The sequence below is a fragment of the Corvus cornix genome, chromosome 1, assembly GCF_000738735.6.
Source record: "Corvus cornix cornix isolate S_Up_H32 chromosome 1, ASM73873v5, whole genome shotgun sequence".
In the NCBI taxonomy this organism is placed as follows: Eukaryota; Metazoa; Chordata; class Aves; order Passeriformes; family Corvidae; genus Corvus; species Corvus cornix.
Window position 1 is genome coordinate 49,279,444 of NC_046332.1, and position 14,982 is coordinate 49,294,425.

General features: G+C 36.2%; 1 protein-coding gene across 4 annotated transcripts in view; it reads left to right on the forward strand.

Annotated features, from left to right (window-relative positions):
- Positions 1-14,982, forward strand: part of PDS5B (PDS5 cohesin associated factor B) — a 101,826-nt gene that overhangs the window by 57,689 nt on the left and 29,155 nt on the right. For all 4 annotated transcript variants that reach the window (XM_039566301.1, XM_039566292.1, XM_039566306.1 and 1 more), the window contains exons 15-23: positions 1,588-1,636; positions 3,063-3,202; positions 3,278-3,393; positions 4,346-4,451; positions 6,104-6,264; positions 6,888-7,011; positions 7,779-7,937; positions 8,720-8,788; positions 13,099-13,235. In XM_039566301.1, the coding sequence (XP_039422235.1) occupies positions 1,588-1,636; positions 3,063-3,202; positions 3,278-3,393; positions 4,346-4,451; positions 6,104-6,264; positions 6,888-7,011; positions 7,779-7,937; positions 8,720-8,788; positions 13,099-13,235 (1,061 nt within the window). The remainder of the gene's footprint in view (positions 1-1,587; positions 1,637-3,062; positions 3,203-3,277; positions 3,394-4,345; positions 4,452-6,103; positions 6,265-6,887; positions 7,012-7,778; positions 7,938-8,719; positions 8,789-13,098; positions 13,236-14,982) is intronic.

Sequence of the window (14,982 nt, forward strand, 5' to 3'; positions counted from 1 at the left end):
GATCTTGAGACAAATATCCATTAGCCATTCAGAGCTATGTAAACATAGTTTTCTTTCAGGAAACAAAACTGAAATTACCTAGTAATCTTTTAGAATACACTTCGTGTGCTTTTTTCACTTTGGTCTAGTTTATTCATTTAGTCATTATAGCTTAGTTGTTTTGTTCTCCTGTAGTTGTTGTCCCTGTGCCAAATGTAGGCATTCTGAGAGCTTTCAGAGATAAAGAGGAATAGGACAAGAAATAACGTACAAAAGTTGCCACAAAGGAACTTTGATTAGGTAGTAAGAAAAAAAATTGCCGTAAGGGTGATCAGATATGGGAACAGGTAACCCAGAGATGCTGTGAAATCTTCATCCTTGTAAATATTTAAAATGCAACTAGGAGTTTGCCTGAAGCAAAACCTGATCCTGCTTTGAGTAGGCAGTTCACCCGGGTGACCTTAAGTTGTCACTGCCAACCTACATTATTCGGTAACTACAAATCTTTTGAACTTCCCAGTCTACCTTTCTGCCATTTACTGAAACTCTACAGTCATCTTCCTTTTTTCCTCTTCAGGGTCTCCTCAGACAAAGCACTATTGAGGAGGGTGGAAACATGTTAAGAAACTTTTTATTGCTTTTTATTGCTCCAACTTTTTATTTGTTCATAATTTCTCTTAAGACAGAAGGGACATCAAACTTGCCTTTAAGTCAAGTTACTTTTCTGAAGAGTGAAAGCATAAATCACAGCTGCTCTTGTTTTCTCCTTCAGCAGCATATACAGCTAAATAAAATACATAACCTTGCCTGTTCATATGTGGAAAAGTGGGTGAATGCTGTTTCATGTCTAGCAGAGTATAATCTTCATTTGCTGCAGATGGATGCATGATAATGTAGATCAAGTGCCACAGTAGATTTTCTAAAAAGAAATGTTTCTTAAACTTCTTCAATCTGTCATAATTCAATAGAGTTATAATGCTGCAAGTTAATACTTCTGCCTCAGGTTATTTGGTGTTTGGCTGAATTAGTAGTTGTTTGCTCAATCTGTTTTAATGGGAGCTTTAGCCAGTACTTGAAGACTCAGCGAGTATTAAGAGACCAGAACAGTCAGGATGGAAGAAACTCCACAGTACAGTTTTTGTTTTTCTCCTGAGTCACAAGAGGTTTGAATATGGAAAGTCTGTATCTGTTGACATCATTACTTGAATCCTGTAAATGATACCTGATTTCTGTCTTTTATCATTTTTTTTTGTCTGAACGTGTGAGTTCAGCTGTGACAGCTAAGAGCCCTAAAAATGATGGCATTCTTCTGAGACTACACACTACAGAAATAGCCCGTTCATGCTGTTCATAAGTTATATGGTAGATTGAAAAGTAATAAAAATATTTTACATAATCGATGCTGTAGGGATGATCTACTTGTTACTTCCTGTAAGTGTCTACATTGAATTTGCAGTGGTGGTTTTTGATTTCTAACACACTGATGTGTTAGGAGAATGGATGCTGACTTGTTGTTAATGCAGTCTGGAATCTTCCTCGTTGAATATTCAAATGGAAATAAATAATGTAAAATTTTTACTTAATCCATTTTTCTTTTGTGACTTGCAGACAGATGCCAGCAGTAAAGCTATATTCTCAAAAGTGATGGTTATAACAAGTAAGTCAGTAAAAGTATTTACAGTGTAAAAATTACAGTTGAACTATATTGCTTTCTTGCTTTAAAAATCATTTGGGGTAAGTTTATAAAAAGACATTTTGCAGCAGATAAAATTTAAAGCAAATCATTATAAAAGTGATGCTGCAATATGCTTTTAAGAATGAAGGCAACTCTAAGCAGAATTACCCTTACTGTATGAAGTTGTCAGTCATGAAGCTTATCACGTTATCAGCATTTTGGCTGCATTATGGGCTAATTCAAGGTCTGGATGATCTAGGGTGTTAATGTCTATTTTAGCAATTACTATAGAATATATATATTCATAGATATTAACTAAACTACTAAGCTATGTACTAACCTACCTGTCTTTTGAGGTTTTGGTATTGTAAATGTCTTTGGGTGAGTGCAAAAGAGTTTGGATTTCAGTAGCAAGGAAAGCACTTTGAAAACTGATGAATGTCTGTGTAAGCTGAACTCCTGACAAAGAAATACCCGCCAACCCGAAAGCAACACTTTCTGTTCCCTGGGCCCACCATGCCAGTAGCATTAAAACCAGTATGAAGAAAAACTTGCTTTACAATTCTGAAAATTTGTTTTCAAACCCACCTTTTTAAAAAAATGCCATCTGTGCTGGCAAAAGAATATACTACATAAGACTATGCACATTTTTGAAGAAAAAAAAAAAAGTGGAGGAAAAAAAATGAACCTTGCTGCTTTGTTGGCCATGATCCCAATCCTTTTTTGATCAGTTTGTATTTTTTCTGATACTTTTAATTCTGGGTTGCATTTAAAAAAAAAGTCAATACAGCAAAACAAATTGATAATAGAACTTGTTTTGAAATAACTATCCTGTAGTCCTACACCACATTCTGTACCAGCTTTGCTTAACACTGGCTGTTCCAAAAATATGGAGCATCTTAAATAGTAGACTAACCCTTTGCCAATAAATTGCCTTGCTATAATATAAAATGTAAATATAAAATGGGGAAGTAATTTAAGAAATGCATTTTAAATGTTTTAAGCTGTTGTAAAGCTTATGTTGACTTAAGGGATAATTTAGCAAAAATACCCATTTGATGTTTTTCACACTTGTTGCATTGGGTGATCTGTGTACGGAGTATATTTTGCCGTGGAATTTCAGCTTTGCAGTCTGAGGTCAGCTTCAGCTGTTAGTAGTATTATTAGCAAGAACAACTAGACTTGCTGAAAAACGAGTGTGAAGGGTGAGGAAAGCAAATAGCCTGGGGAGATTTGTAGAAATTTGTGTCCTCAGAAATAAGTCTGCACATTTTGAGGTGTTTTGTGGTTTGATTTTTTGTGCTTTTTCTTTTTGTTTGTTTTGTTTGGGTTTTTTGTGGCTTGTATGATGTTCCAAACTTGTGTAATTTACAACACATAAATAGTGATTTATTTTGGTTATTTAAAGGAAACCTTCCGGATCCAGGGAAAGCTCAAGATTTCATGAAAAAGTTCACACAAGTTCTAGAAGACGATGAAAAAATAAGAAGTCAGTTAGAAATGCTTGTTAGCCCAACATGTTCTTGCAAACAGGCTGAAGGATGTGTGGTAAGAATTGCTCTGAAAGCGTGAAAATTTTTGGAACAGAATTGATTAGAAGTTTAATTACAACTTATATTTCAGAGGGAAATAACAAAGAAGTTGGGCAATCCAAAGCAACCAACAAATCCTTTCCTGGAAATGATAAAATTTCTTCTTGAGAGAATTGCTCCTGTGCACATTGATACTGAATCCATCAGGTATTTTTGTGTGTGTGTATTGTCGGCCATAGATCACAGGGTTTGAAACTGGGGTTTCTTATTTTGCTTTTAAGCCCAAGCAGTAATGGGCTGGGTGGGTGTGGCTTAAGGCTTGGTGACCTGCAATGTTTTCTTCTGTTTCAGGTTGTATAGGGATTTGTGTGTTCTTGCCCAAAATGTAGTCATAGAAAGAATTGCATTGTCATTCAGCATAGCTGCAATGACTGATCAGTAAAAGGATGTGTTGCTGATGGACAAAGTGTGGTTTGCAGCCAGCCAACTTATTTTAAAATAAATTTCTGTCCAGACTGTTCAGCTGAAACTTCCCACCCAGAATATTAGCTCATAGTGACATAAACAGCAATGTCACTGAGGAAGTAAAGACTGTGGTGGAGAGGCAGCATGACTTAAAGGAGGAGTAAGCAAATGAAGTTGTGGGAGGGGGGAGAAAAAAATAATTGTTGAAATGATTATTTAACAGCAGTAGTTGAAATAAGCCTGTCAAGAAGGAATATGCAGGAGATAGGTCTTGTAAATTTGTCATCAGCTCTCAGCAGAACTGTTAAATGGTTATTTTTTTTTGTCTTGGTTAGAGACTAAGGATTGTAAACAGTTAATTTTCCAGTGGGTTGTAACCTCACCTTAATTCTTATTGAATTTGTTGCTTGTAATGCTCAGATTGTTCTCTTATTTTGGTCATTCTTCCAGAGTAATTTGTATATAGTTCTTAATTCGTGATGGATAAATATTTTCAAATGTAATGCTTCATAAGCTTTGATTTGGGTAGGAGATGAGGGCAACCAGATTATGTATGTAGTTGACATACTTGTTTTATGATAAGCTTATGTTTTTAAAAAGTTGCTTTAATAAGATTTTGTCTTAAACTTGTGAAAACAATCATACATGGTGGAATTGGAGTAACTACAAGGCCATGTTTTGTTTTCCTCTTCAGTGCCCTTATCAAGCAAGTGAACAAGTCCATAGATGGAACAGCTGATGATGAAGATGAGGGTGTACCTACTGACCAGGCAATCAGAGCAGGTCTTGAATTGCTGAAGGCAAGTATAGTCCTGGTGGTCAGTGAGCGTGGGAAACTTTGCAAACAACTTTGTTAAAATAAATTTTTAATTAGCACTTACTACTTTTAATCATAAGCATGTGGTGCCTACCTGGAAGAACCTGGTTTGGTTTCTTGTTCTTTATGCTCATCTTATGTGGCACATAAATAAAGTTATTTTTCAAATTATTTAGAAGCTTTTCTGGAAGCCACATGTAGTTGCGTGTGAGACAGTAGCAGCTGAGTTTTGATTATTAGAGCATGAATTCAGCTATTTGTAAATATAGTTGTGATACTTTTGGAACTGTACTTGTATATCAATACAACACTGTGGTTCCTCTGTGTTCCATGTAAATGGGGTCTTACCTATTTCAGCTATGAGTAATCTTTGAGACTCAGCTAACATAGCAAACACCATCAAGTAGTCCAGCTAGGGGTTGACTTCAGAGGCCTAAAAATCTAAAGGACACCCATACTGAAGTTTTCAGGGTATTTTAGATCAGCTAAGGACTGAGTAGATGCTCCTGAAAGGGTGTGGCTCTTTATCCAGATGTGCACATTTAAGTAAAAGTTCAGATACCTAGTAGCACAAGAAATCTAAGTCAGAAAGAAAGAATCATGTTGTGAAGGACTATACTTGAATGAAGGCTTCCAAGTCAGTTCTTACATATTTGTATGAACTGGCATGACATATTTAAGAAGAGGAATAAGACTGCCCTGAAGAAAGCAGTCTATATGTACATCACGAGAATAATACAGAAAGGAGAAATATGGAAGTCCAGCATTGAGAATGCCATGCAGTGAAGTGGGGAGGAAGGTAACTTGGTTAAAATAGAGAACTGCATATGAAGAAGTTTCTATATTTTGAGGATTGTTTCTCTGACATGGGTCAGAATATTATGTGGAATGAGGCTAATAATCAAGCCACTTAAAAATGAAGACCAAATTTCAGGGAGGATCAATTGAGGGTTTCTTTATTTCATTTTTTTTAACATGGGAGGACTGTCATACTTGAAAACAACCAAGTCCAAGAGTCTGAAGGAGAGGTACAGAATCTGCTAAGCTGCTGTGGAAAGCTTGAGGGACTAGAGACCCTATTGGGTATGTCCGTGTTGCTATTTTAGAGATAGGAATTTCACTTCAGAGCAGAATCAATTCTTCCCCTGAGGAAACAAACATGAAGTCTTGGAGGCACACAAGCTGGGTTCCTTTCAGAGGAACAAAATTGAGATGGGCTTCAGAAGCACATGTTCTGTTGCAGTGGCTAAAGTGGATTTAGTCAGTCTAAAAATACTCTGAAGTAAAACTCCTGAAACATGAATATTGCTTCCTTAGCTCAGTTGTGTTTCTCTTAAGACCCGCTCCTGCTGTAACCCAGTACTTGCTAATGTAGATGTAGCCACTGAGAAGTACATGTTCAGAATAATAGGAGTAGAAACTGAGACTGGGGAGATAAATCTAACAAGATCATGTGTAAGGACAGAGAACTTAGGAGGTACTAAGAAAAAGGAGAGAAATGTGTATCATGGGTCAAAACCAGTGAGAGTATTGTAAATATTCCAGTATGGCAGTGGAAAATGACTCTTGATGAAATGTCCTAGTATAAGTAGACATTTAAAAAATGTTAACATGGCTTTCATCATATTTTGGCAGGTACTTTCGTTTACGCACCCTATCTCATTTCATTCAGCTGAAACTTTTGAATCTCTCCTCGCTTGCCTGAAAATGGATGATGAAAAAGTCGCAGAAGCTGCATTACAAATTTTCAAAAATACAGGAAGTAAAATTGAAGAAGACTTTCCTCACATACGATCGTAAGTGGTGCATCTTACTCTGAGCAGTGATCTTTACTGTATAGGATTTTGGAAGTTCTCACTCTTACTTTCATCTGCTGTAGCATTATCCTGCATTCTTTTGGAAGAAAGTATAACTTACTTCCAAAAAGAGATTTTGGAAGACTTTAAAATGTAGTGCTTTTTAAAGAATGAAAGTGAAATGAATATACCCAAAATAGTGACAGCTAGTATGTCACTGATACCACTATAATTTATATTGTTGTCCTTCAGAATTACTTGTTCTTTCCTAAATTATATATATGCGCTGTGTAAAAACATTCTTTGCAATTTAATGGTGATATATAGGCAAAAATACTTCCAAAAGAACATTTAGTAGCCTGTGCAGGTATAAATGCCTGTTTTACCACATGATATTTTATCAACAAAAACTAGGGGTTTTTTGCTTGGAAGTTATGTAAATAAAATTTTTTCTTCTTTTTTTGAAGAAGTTACCCAAACAAAAACAATTAGCACTTTTGCAGAAGTGTTGTGTTTTTTATATGTATATCTGTACTTTTTTGCTAGTTCGATGTTTTGGAAGATTTTCAATTTGTGCAAAGGTACTTATCTCGGTCTATTTGTTTTGTTACACAACTTTTCAGTGCTCTGCTTCCGGTGTTGCATCATAAAGCTAAAAAGGGACCCCCTCGTCAAGCCAAGTATGCTATTCACTGCATCCATGCAATATTTTCCAGCAAAGAAACTCAGTTTGCACAGATATTTGAGGTAACAGTAAATATTTAAGTTACGTTTTACTGCTCTTTTATACTGCGCATGTAAACTAAGGGATGTAGTTGCGAGTTGTAGCAGATTTAGAAAATATATTTTTCCCCTTTCCTTTTGTTCTTGTATGGTTTTGGGCTGAAGAATGGTAGTAGAGGTTGTTCTTGTATCTCATGATACATCATGTTTAGGGTTATATATTTTAAGAGGTGATGGAGTAAAACCAAGTGTTGGGCTATGTACCAGAACCATGCACTACTTATGGAAAGAGGAACCATACTCCTTACCCCTGTTGAAAATGGTCAAAAGTGTTTAAATGGTTGCAGAAATTATGGAAAACTGAATTGTGGTAAAGAGTAAATAAATACTATAGCTATAACTGCAAACATACTTTTTAATTAGTTCCCATCAACCTCTTATCTTGAAGGCTGAATCATAGTCCATTACTGGAATTGGTATCTTGAGATCTAGTTCTCCCACAAGAAAATAGGCTTTTTAATCCATTGTTTCCCAAATGGTCATGCTTGAGCTGTCACTTTTTGAACTCTACAGAGGTGATAAGTATTTTGTCTGTCATCTTGGTGTTTCCTCTGACTTGAGGGAGACTTGTTGGGTTGGTGAATGTATCTTTAAATAGCCAGTAGTTCTTTTAAAATTGTATTTCTGAAATAGAAATAGGCATGGGCAACTTGGTACAAAGCTGTCATTCCCATCCTCTCAGTAAGACACAGATTATATCAGTAATACCTGAATTTGTTGCCTTTTTTTAGCCACTGCATAAAAGTCTGGATCCAAGCAATTTTGAGCACCTCATTACGCCGTTGGTTACTATTGGCCATATAGCCATGCTTGCACCTGACCAGTTTGCTGCCCCTTTGAAATCTTTGGTTGCTACTTTTATTGTTAAAGATTTGCTAATGAACGATAGGGTGAGTATTTTTAAAACCTTGTGTTATGAGTATGCTTTTCCTGTAGTATCATACTCAGCAAGTACTTGGGAAGATATTTGGCATGCTGGTTCTACTTTTTGTATATGGTTGTCTTTTGATTTCCTCATGTAGTTCGGCTCCATTGAAAACCCATGGTACCAGAAAGGAGAGAGTTCTACTTATTTGGGAATCTTACAAAAGTGATGAGCTGCATAGCACAGCATTTGATCACTTGTGACTTGGCTTTGGTTAAAAAGGGGAAAATTGTTATGACTTCACTCTGTCTCTTATCTTGAGTGAGTTAGTTGTGGTTTTTAGGAAGTGTAATATATTTGAGATTAAAATACGCGATTGGAATGGAAGACTGATTTTTAACTTTTTGAACACTTTTGTATTGATTATAAAGTGATTAATGAACTCGTGCATCATTAGAAATTGCTTGGGGAAAGATACACTGTCTAAAACAGTAAAATGTGCATGAAGTTCCAATCTACTGGATATGGAAAATCTGTAAGTTACGTTCAAAGCAATGGCTATTACACTCTAAAGGAATACTTTTCAGGTAACAACAACAACAAAAAATCCCTTTACTAATCTTAAATTTGCTAATACTTGGATAGTGAGGTATCTCACTTCAGTAGTGGTTACTTCTATAAGATACAGAAGGCATAAAGCTGACCAGGGAGTGCTGCAGTATTGTTTTCAGAAGCAAACAGGAAAGAGGAGGTTACAAGTTTTACTGGAGAGTAACAGTGGTGTAACAAATGTAACATTTGGTTTAGCTTCCAGGGAAAAAGACCACAAAACTTTGGGTCCCAGATGAAGAAGTGTCTCCTGAAACCCTTGTTAAAGTAAGTAGCATGTACTATGTTTTCCTCTATATTATGTTTATAATACTTAATAAGTTTTGCTCTTGGGAACGTATTTTTTAATTATTGTTTTATGCATAAATTTACTGCACACGTCATTAAATTTTTCGTTAAGCTCTTTATATGTTTAGTTTTGTTTTCTGACACTTAACTGTGATGATATCTGGAGTACTCAAAATAAAATTATTTTTCCTCTCCTCTTCAATGTAGGAGTTAAACACTATAGAAATTTTTTTTAAAAGTCTTTAGTTTTTCTCTTGAATTTTTATGACATTCCAAGAAACTTTCAGTGTTGTTTTGGAATAAGAAAAATGGAGTTTGGATTTGTCAGTTTCCTCAAATGAATAAATGTGTTACTAAAATACTAAAAATTGTTTGCTTTTCTCTGTGTGCAATGTGTATTAGGGAAAAACCTGGATTTAAGAAAAAATCACTTTAAAATGGTGGGGGCTTTGTTTTGGTTCTTTATTTAAAAATGTCATTTCAAGCTTTTTTTTTTGGAGTAAGTGTATTACGTTTTCTGTACTCTGTAATAGATACTGTCACTCAATTTTTCACTGAATTAGAAATAGACTTACGATGTGGAAAATATATTCTGTATCTGTATTTGGTTTTTAAATGCCCTTCAGAACAGGGATAGGTTTTTCACTTCTTTCAGAATGAGATGCTTGTCTTTTGTAGCATGCTCTGTTATATCAGTTGTTTAGTTTCTAATGTCTTTTGAGTAAAGTTGCTCTGGTTTTACTAAGTTCTTTGCCTTCTCTCAAGGTTGTTAAACTCTTCCTAGCAGACCTCCTTCTGTGCTAGTTTAGTAAGTACTTTGGTTTCCAGCTTGGTACAGAACTCATTACTGGAAAGGCTTGATTTTGTTTGGAGTTGATTTGTTATTTTTAGTTGTTTGACTACACAAAGGATATTTTTCATATTTGTACAATTCCATAGTTAGACAGTACACTCAGAAAATTGTTAAAAGAATGAACCTTTGTTTTAATTTAATGAAGTGCTAGTTTTAAATAGACACATGATTTCACTTCAGGGATTGTACATGTAACTTGAAGCAGTAAATATTGTTTTTCTTAATTATTTTAAACGATTTGTGAAGCTGTAATAACTCTTTAAAATGTGCTTTTATGTTGATAAAACTTCTCATACATTTGGCTGTTTGGAAGGGAATTAACCTTTTGATTTATTTGAGGTTGAAGCCAAGCCTGAAAACTGTAAGAAGCATTTATTTGCAGGTGAAAGCAGGTTATTGTGAAAATTGATTTGCAAATTTAATTAGCATTTATTACTACTGAGGAGCATAAACTTAATGTATGCTGCAGGCCATGCCATTAGTTTGTAAATTATTTCTCTTTGATAGTGTATTTTTCTTCACTCTGGTTTTAAAAGCCTCTTTTTCCCTCTGTAACATTATTATATATCTAGTGGGGATTTTAAAACTAGCAAGTTGGAGTATGAAAGTGGGAAGGACTGCTGAAGACTAAATTGTAGTATTGTCCAGCCTAGCAGATGTAGACTGATACAGGAGAGCCTTAGTTTTGGATGCTAAGCTTTAAATGAAAGGATGTCTGCAGAGAAATGTTTCAGTACAGTATTAACTATGACTTGGATTAATGACTGTGTGAGTTAGACTGGAATTCCTGCGCCTGGAACTTGAGTTCTAAAGCAGTAATCTCTCTTGGCAGTGACCTGTGATGAGTACTGTGCTCCATGCAGTGGATTGAGACTCGTGTAGTAGCAGTGATATTTCTTGTTTCCTTCCATATCACCAGAATATAAGAGTTCTCATACTGTTTCTCTAACTATGTTCTAAGTGGACTTCGTTTGATTTTTCACTCCTGCACAAACATGCAGCCTTTGTGGCTCTGAAACCTCAAGCAGTAGAAACCTGAGCCAGCTGCTGTCAAAATGGTGATGTTACAGTAGGAAGACAGTGTTATCTTTTGATATGGTTCGGTCTCATTTTTGCTTTCTTGATCTTTTCATGTTGTGTATAATAATTTTTCATCTTGTAGAAGAATTCTAGGCTCATAGAACACCAATTGAAATGAGGTTCAGACTGGATATAAGGAAAAAACCTGAGAACAGTCATACAATGCAACAGGTAGCAAGAGGTTGCAGATTGCCAAGAGAGCCTGTGCAGTCTTCATTCTTGGAGGGCTTTCGACACCACAATGCGTAAAACTGAGACCAGTGTGGTGTGATTTCATATCTGACCTTCCTTTGATTTCATATCTGACCTTCCTGGAGACCTCCTAACACTCCTTCCAACTGCAATTATCTTCTAATAGCTACACTATTTGGTTGCAAAGGGAGAATTTAAAACATTACATTAGTCCAAACTCATGTTGTGTTTAACTAAGTCTTCAGGTAATCAGTAGTAGTGACTGGGGGAATTCTTATGCCCTGTACTAATTTCATGGGAATGCTTAATTCTGAATGGTTGCTGGAATGTCATCATGTCATCATTAACACCAGCAAAGAAATAGGGAAACTAGTGGGGTCAGACAAAAAATTCTGAAGGAGATGGGATTAAGACTTGACTACATGAAAGGAAGGCTAGAATAGGTTTGGATAATAAAACCAGGGAAAAGGAATTATGGAGGGAATTATTAGAAGCAGAGATTGAAATTGAAATTAGTCAGGGGACGAGGTAGCATGTGACTGTTCCCTGGGTGAATACATCATTTATTTGAAGACCAAGGAGAGCTGGCATATTTCTGTCCTCCCAACAAATGGGAGGCACTTATGGTTACAGGTACTGGTTATGACATGAAAAAAGTGATTTTGTGAGCTGTGAAAAGATCTGATGCTGTTATTGTTGTATTGCAATTATTTATTTGGTTTATTGCTAGTAAAATCTTCTGGTGGATAGTTAGAACTGTTCCAGTGGAAGGCCCTTTGAAAGTGAGGGCAAGACAATTTAATTTCTATTCCTCAGACTCTATTTGCATTTTGGGTTCTGGGGACATCCTACAGCTTGCTGGTGTTACCCAGTGTGGTGGAATAAATGGACTACAGTGCTAAAAAATATACTCACATGTAAGTGGTAGGCCTAGAACTGAGATCTGACAGGACCACTTTGGTCAGTTAGTTGCAAGAAATAGATCAAATGTATGATAAATTGAATTTAGTGATATTATGAATGTTTATATAAAAGTTACTGCTTTTTCCAATAATGAGAAAATTTGAAGTTACCATGTAAGTTTTCTAAAGCTTTTGGGTTTTGTTTTGATCTTCAGAGTTCGGTATTTTGTTTTGTTTTTGTTTTTTTTTTTCCCCCCCCCCCCACCCAAGGATGTCTATGTGATTCAGATGAGCATTTTCATTTTGCTGTCAGAAGATACCCCTCTTTGTTTTCTTTATTGTCTCTGCTGTCATATGAAAGGAAAGTGAAAGGATAAAGGGATTCAAATATGAAAACAAACTTAATCTCCACATTGATGTTTTATTTTCACTAAAGAAATGTGAAATTATTCAGTGTTTCATATAGTTGCTGGATTCTGCATACTGGCAGAAGCTTGCCTCGAAACACTTGGTGTTTCCATTGACAAAAACAAATTATTCCAAGTAACCGGCTTTGAGGCTTTTCTTTAAATAGCTGTGAAAAAAATACTCATAACCAGGCTAAGTTATCGTGGTACAGACTGCTACTCTTAACAATCAAAATGTCTAAGTGTTTTTGTCATTTACTTGTCTTAAATTTAAATTCAGGTATTACATAGATAAATAGAGACTATATGGAGATCGTTTAAGCACAGGAATTTAATGCCAAGGTCATGGGTTCAATCCCGGTATCGTCCATCCACTTTAAGAGTTGGACTTGTGGATCCTTGTGGGTCCCTTCGAACTCAGAGTGTTCTGTGAATTATATGAATATATAAAGATGAAAATGTGTTCTACTTTTCGATCCAGTAGTATTTTCTTAGTGAGTATAAACTGTTTTACCTATTTCACAGTATTTAATGGATGTAAGCTCAATTAAGAAAAAGTTTTCAAAGGACAAAATATGTGATTAGTAGAAGAAACAGCTCAAACTTTAACTAAATGTATAATTTTTATTTGCTGTAATACATGTATGAGACTTTCAGTGAAAAGTTGCTGTCTAGCAAGAATGTCTAGTTATCTTTTGGTATTGAAATGATGTTTTGCAGTCCTGACAGGCTTATGTTTGTCCCAGCAGAAAGCACTTGGGAAAGAATACTATGTGATTAAATTAAGATAAAGACTATTTTAAAAATGAGGCTTATGGTATGATTTGACTTTTTGATACCAATTTTTTTTTTCAGATTCAGGCCATCAAGATGATGGTTCGGTGGTTGCTAGGAATGAAGAACAACCACAGCAAGTCCGGAACTTCTACTCTGAGGTTGCTAACAACTATATTACACAGTGATGGAGATTTAACAGAGCAGGGGAAAATAAGGTATGTAACAGATGGTAATGTTTTCATGTCTGTGTTGATGGTGTGGGGAGAGTTTTCGTCAAAGTAGTATGTAAACTATTCTGTTAGACTGCTTAACAATTTATACATCTATTTCTTAAGATGTGATGGTAAGCTTGGCTGGGTTCCTTTGTAAGTTTGCTGAGTCTCAGGTTTTGTAACACTGTACACACAGCTGAATTTTAGTTTTTATATTCTTGCTTTCATTTATCTCTTCAATAGGCCATTACTCATATTGCAGGAATAAACTGTGCAACTTCCTCCTTCCTACTGAAAATTGGTTTAATTTTTTATGGAGCTTGCTGTTCCTGATCTACCAATTGCTGTGTATGCCAAAGGCCAATAGGTGGGCTTTCTAATAAAAAATAATAGCGTGTTGTATAAACCAGGTGGAAATAGTTAGTACACAAGACTCTTCTGCTTGGAGGCAGGCTAATCCCTTGGGGTCTCTAAAAGTAAAAGCAAGAGGGAAATGTGTAAACAGGATTAAGTCTCAATAAATAATTTACCTCTTAGGTGACTGTTAGACAACTTGTTTTTCTGGGTGTCTTCTTAATCCTCTGTGGTAGGTAAAGTGACGTGTTGTCAGCTAGTGTTGTTTGCCAGACATTGAAAATTTATTTCTACAAAAGCCATTAAGGGCATGGGTGGATTGTGTCAGTATGTGTAAAAAGGTGCTAATTTTCGGGTAGAGTTAATGTTACACGGTAGTTACGCAGATAGAACCCATATTGTATGTGCAAAATTGCAAGCCTGAGAATTGTCTAGTATATTATCTTTGTAGCTACTGTGTAGTCTGTCCTAAAATTCTTTGTAAATAATTGTTTCATAGTTTTATATTCTGTAATATGACCATCTGTGGCAGTTGCCAGGGAGTTGAGTGGCAGTAATTTAGCTTTTCAGCACGACTACTTGGTGCTCATGGTTGGCTTATGCAGTTGCTTATGAATAGATCAGTTCTGTAGACCCTGTGTGTTTTCATGCTTGGAATGATGATTCCTTACTGTGTGTGGTTTAGAAATTTAATTTTTCCACTTCTTTTGTACTCAAAAGTAATAGTAGAAACTTTATATAATGATGTGGTCAGTTCTCCGTTTTTAAATCAAGTTGATGGAGGGCTATGGAGGGATCCTTTCAAGGTAGGGAGAAAGCTGCAGTGATGTGATATTGCTGTGGAGGTGAACCTTCAAGCCCAGAGCATGGAGCTCTGTCTGGGGATGGATGACAAGCCAACAGAGAGCTTATGGGTTAGGACTGAAGAGCAAACTGCTCTGGGTGACATTGTGGTGAGTGTCTGCTGTGGGACCCCTGACCAGGAAGTGGATGAGGCCTTTAAATGCTGGAAACAACTTCATGTATTGCAGTCTTTGGCCCTCATGGGGAAATTCAGCCACTCTGATATCTGCTGGAAGATCAACACAGTAGGGCATAACAATCCAGGGCAGCATCAATGACAACTTTTTGACACAACTGGTAGAGGACCTAATGAGGAGAGGCTCTCTGCTGGGCCTCATACATCCCAACAAGGAGGGGCTTACTGGGGATGTGAAGGTTGAAGGCAGCCTTGGATATAATGACCCTAAGATGGTGGAGTATCAAAATCCTGAGGGCAAGAAGGAGGTCAGAAAGCAAGATCAGTGCTGGACTTCAGGAGAACAGTCTTGGGTCTCTATAAGAACGTGCTTGTTGGATCCCGTTGGATAAGGCCTGGAGGGAAGAGGGTCCCGAG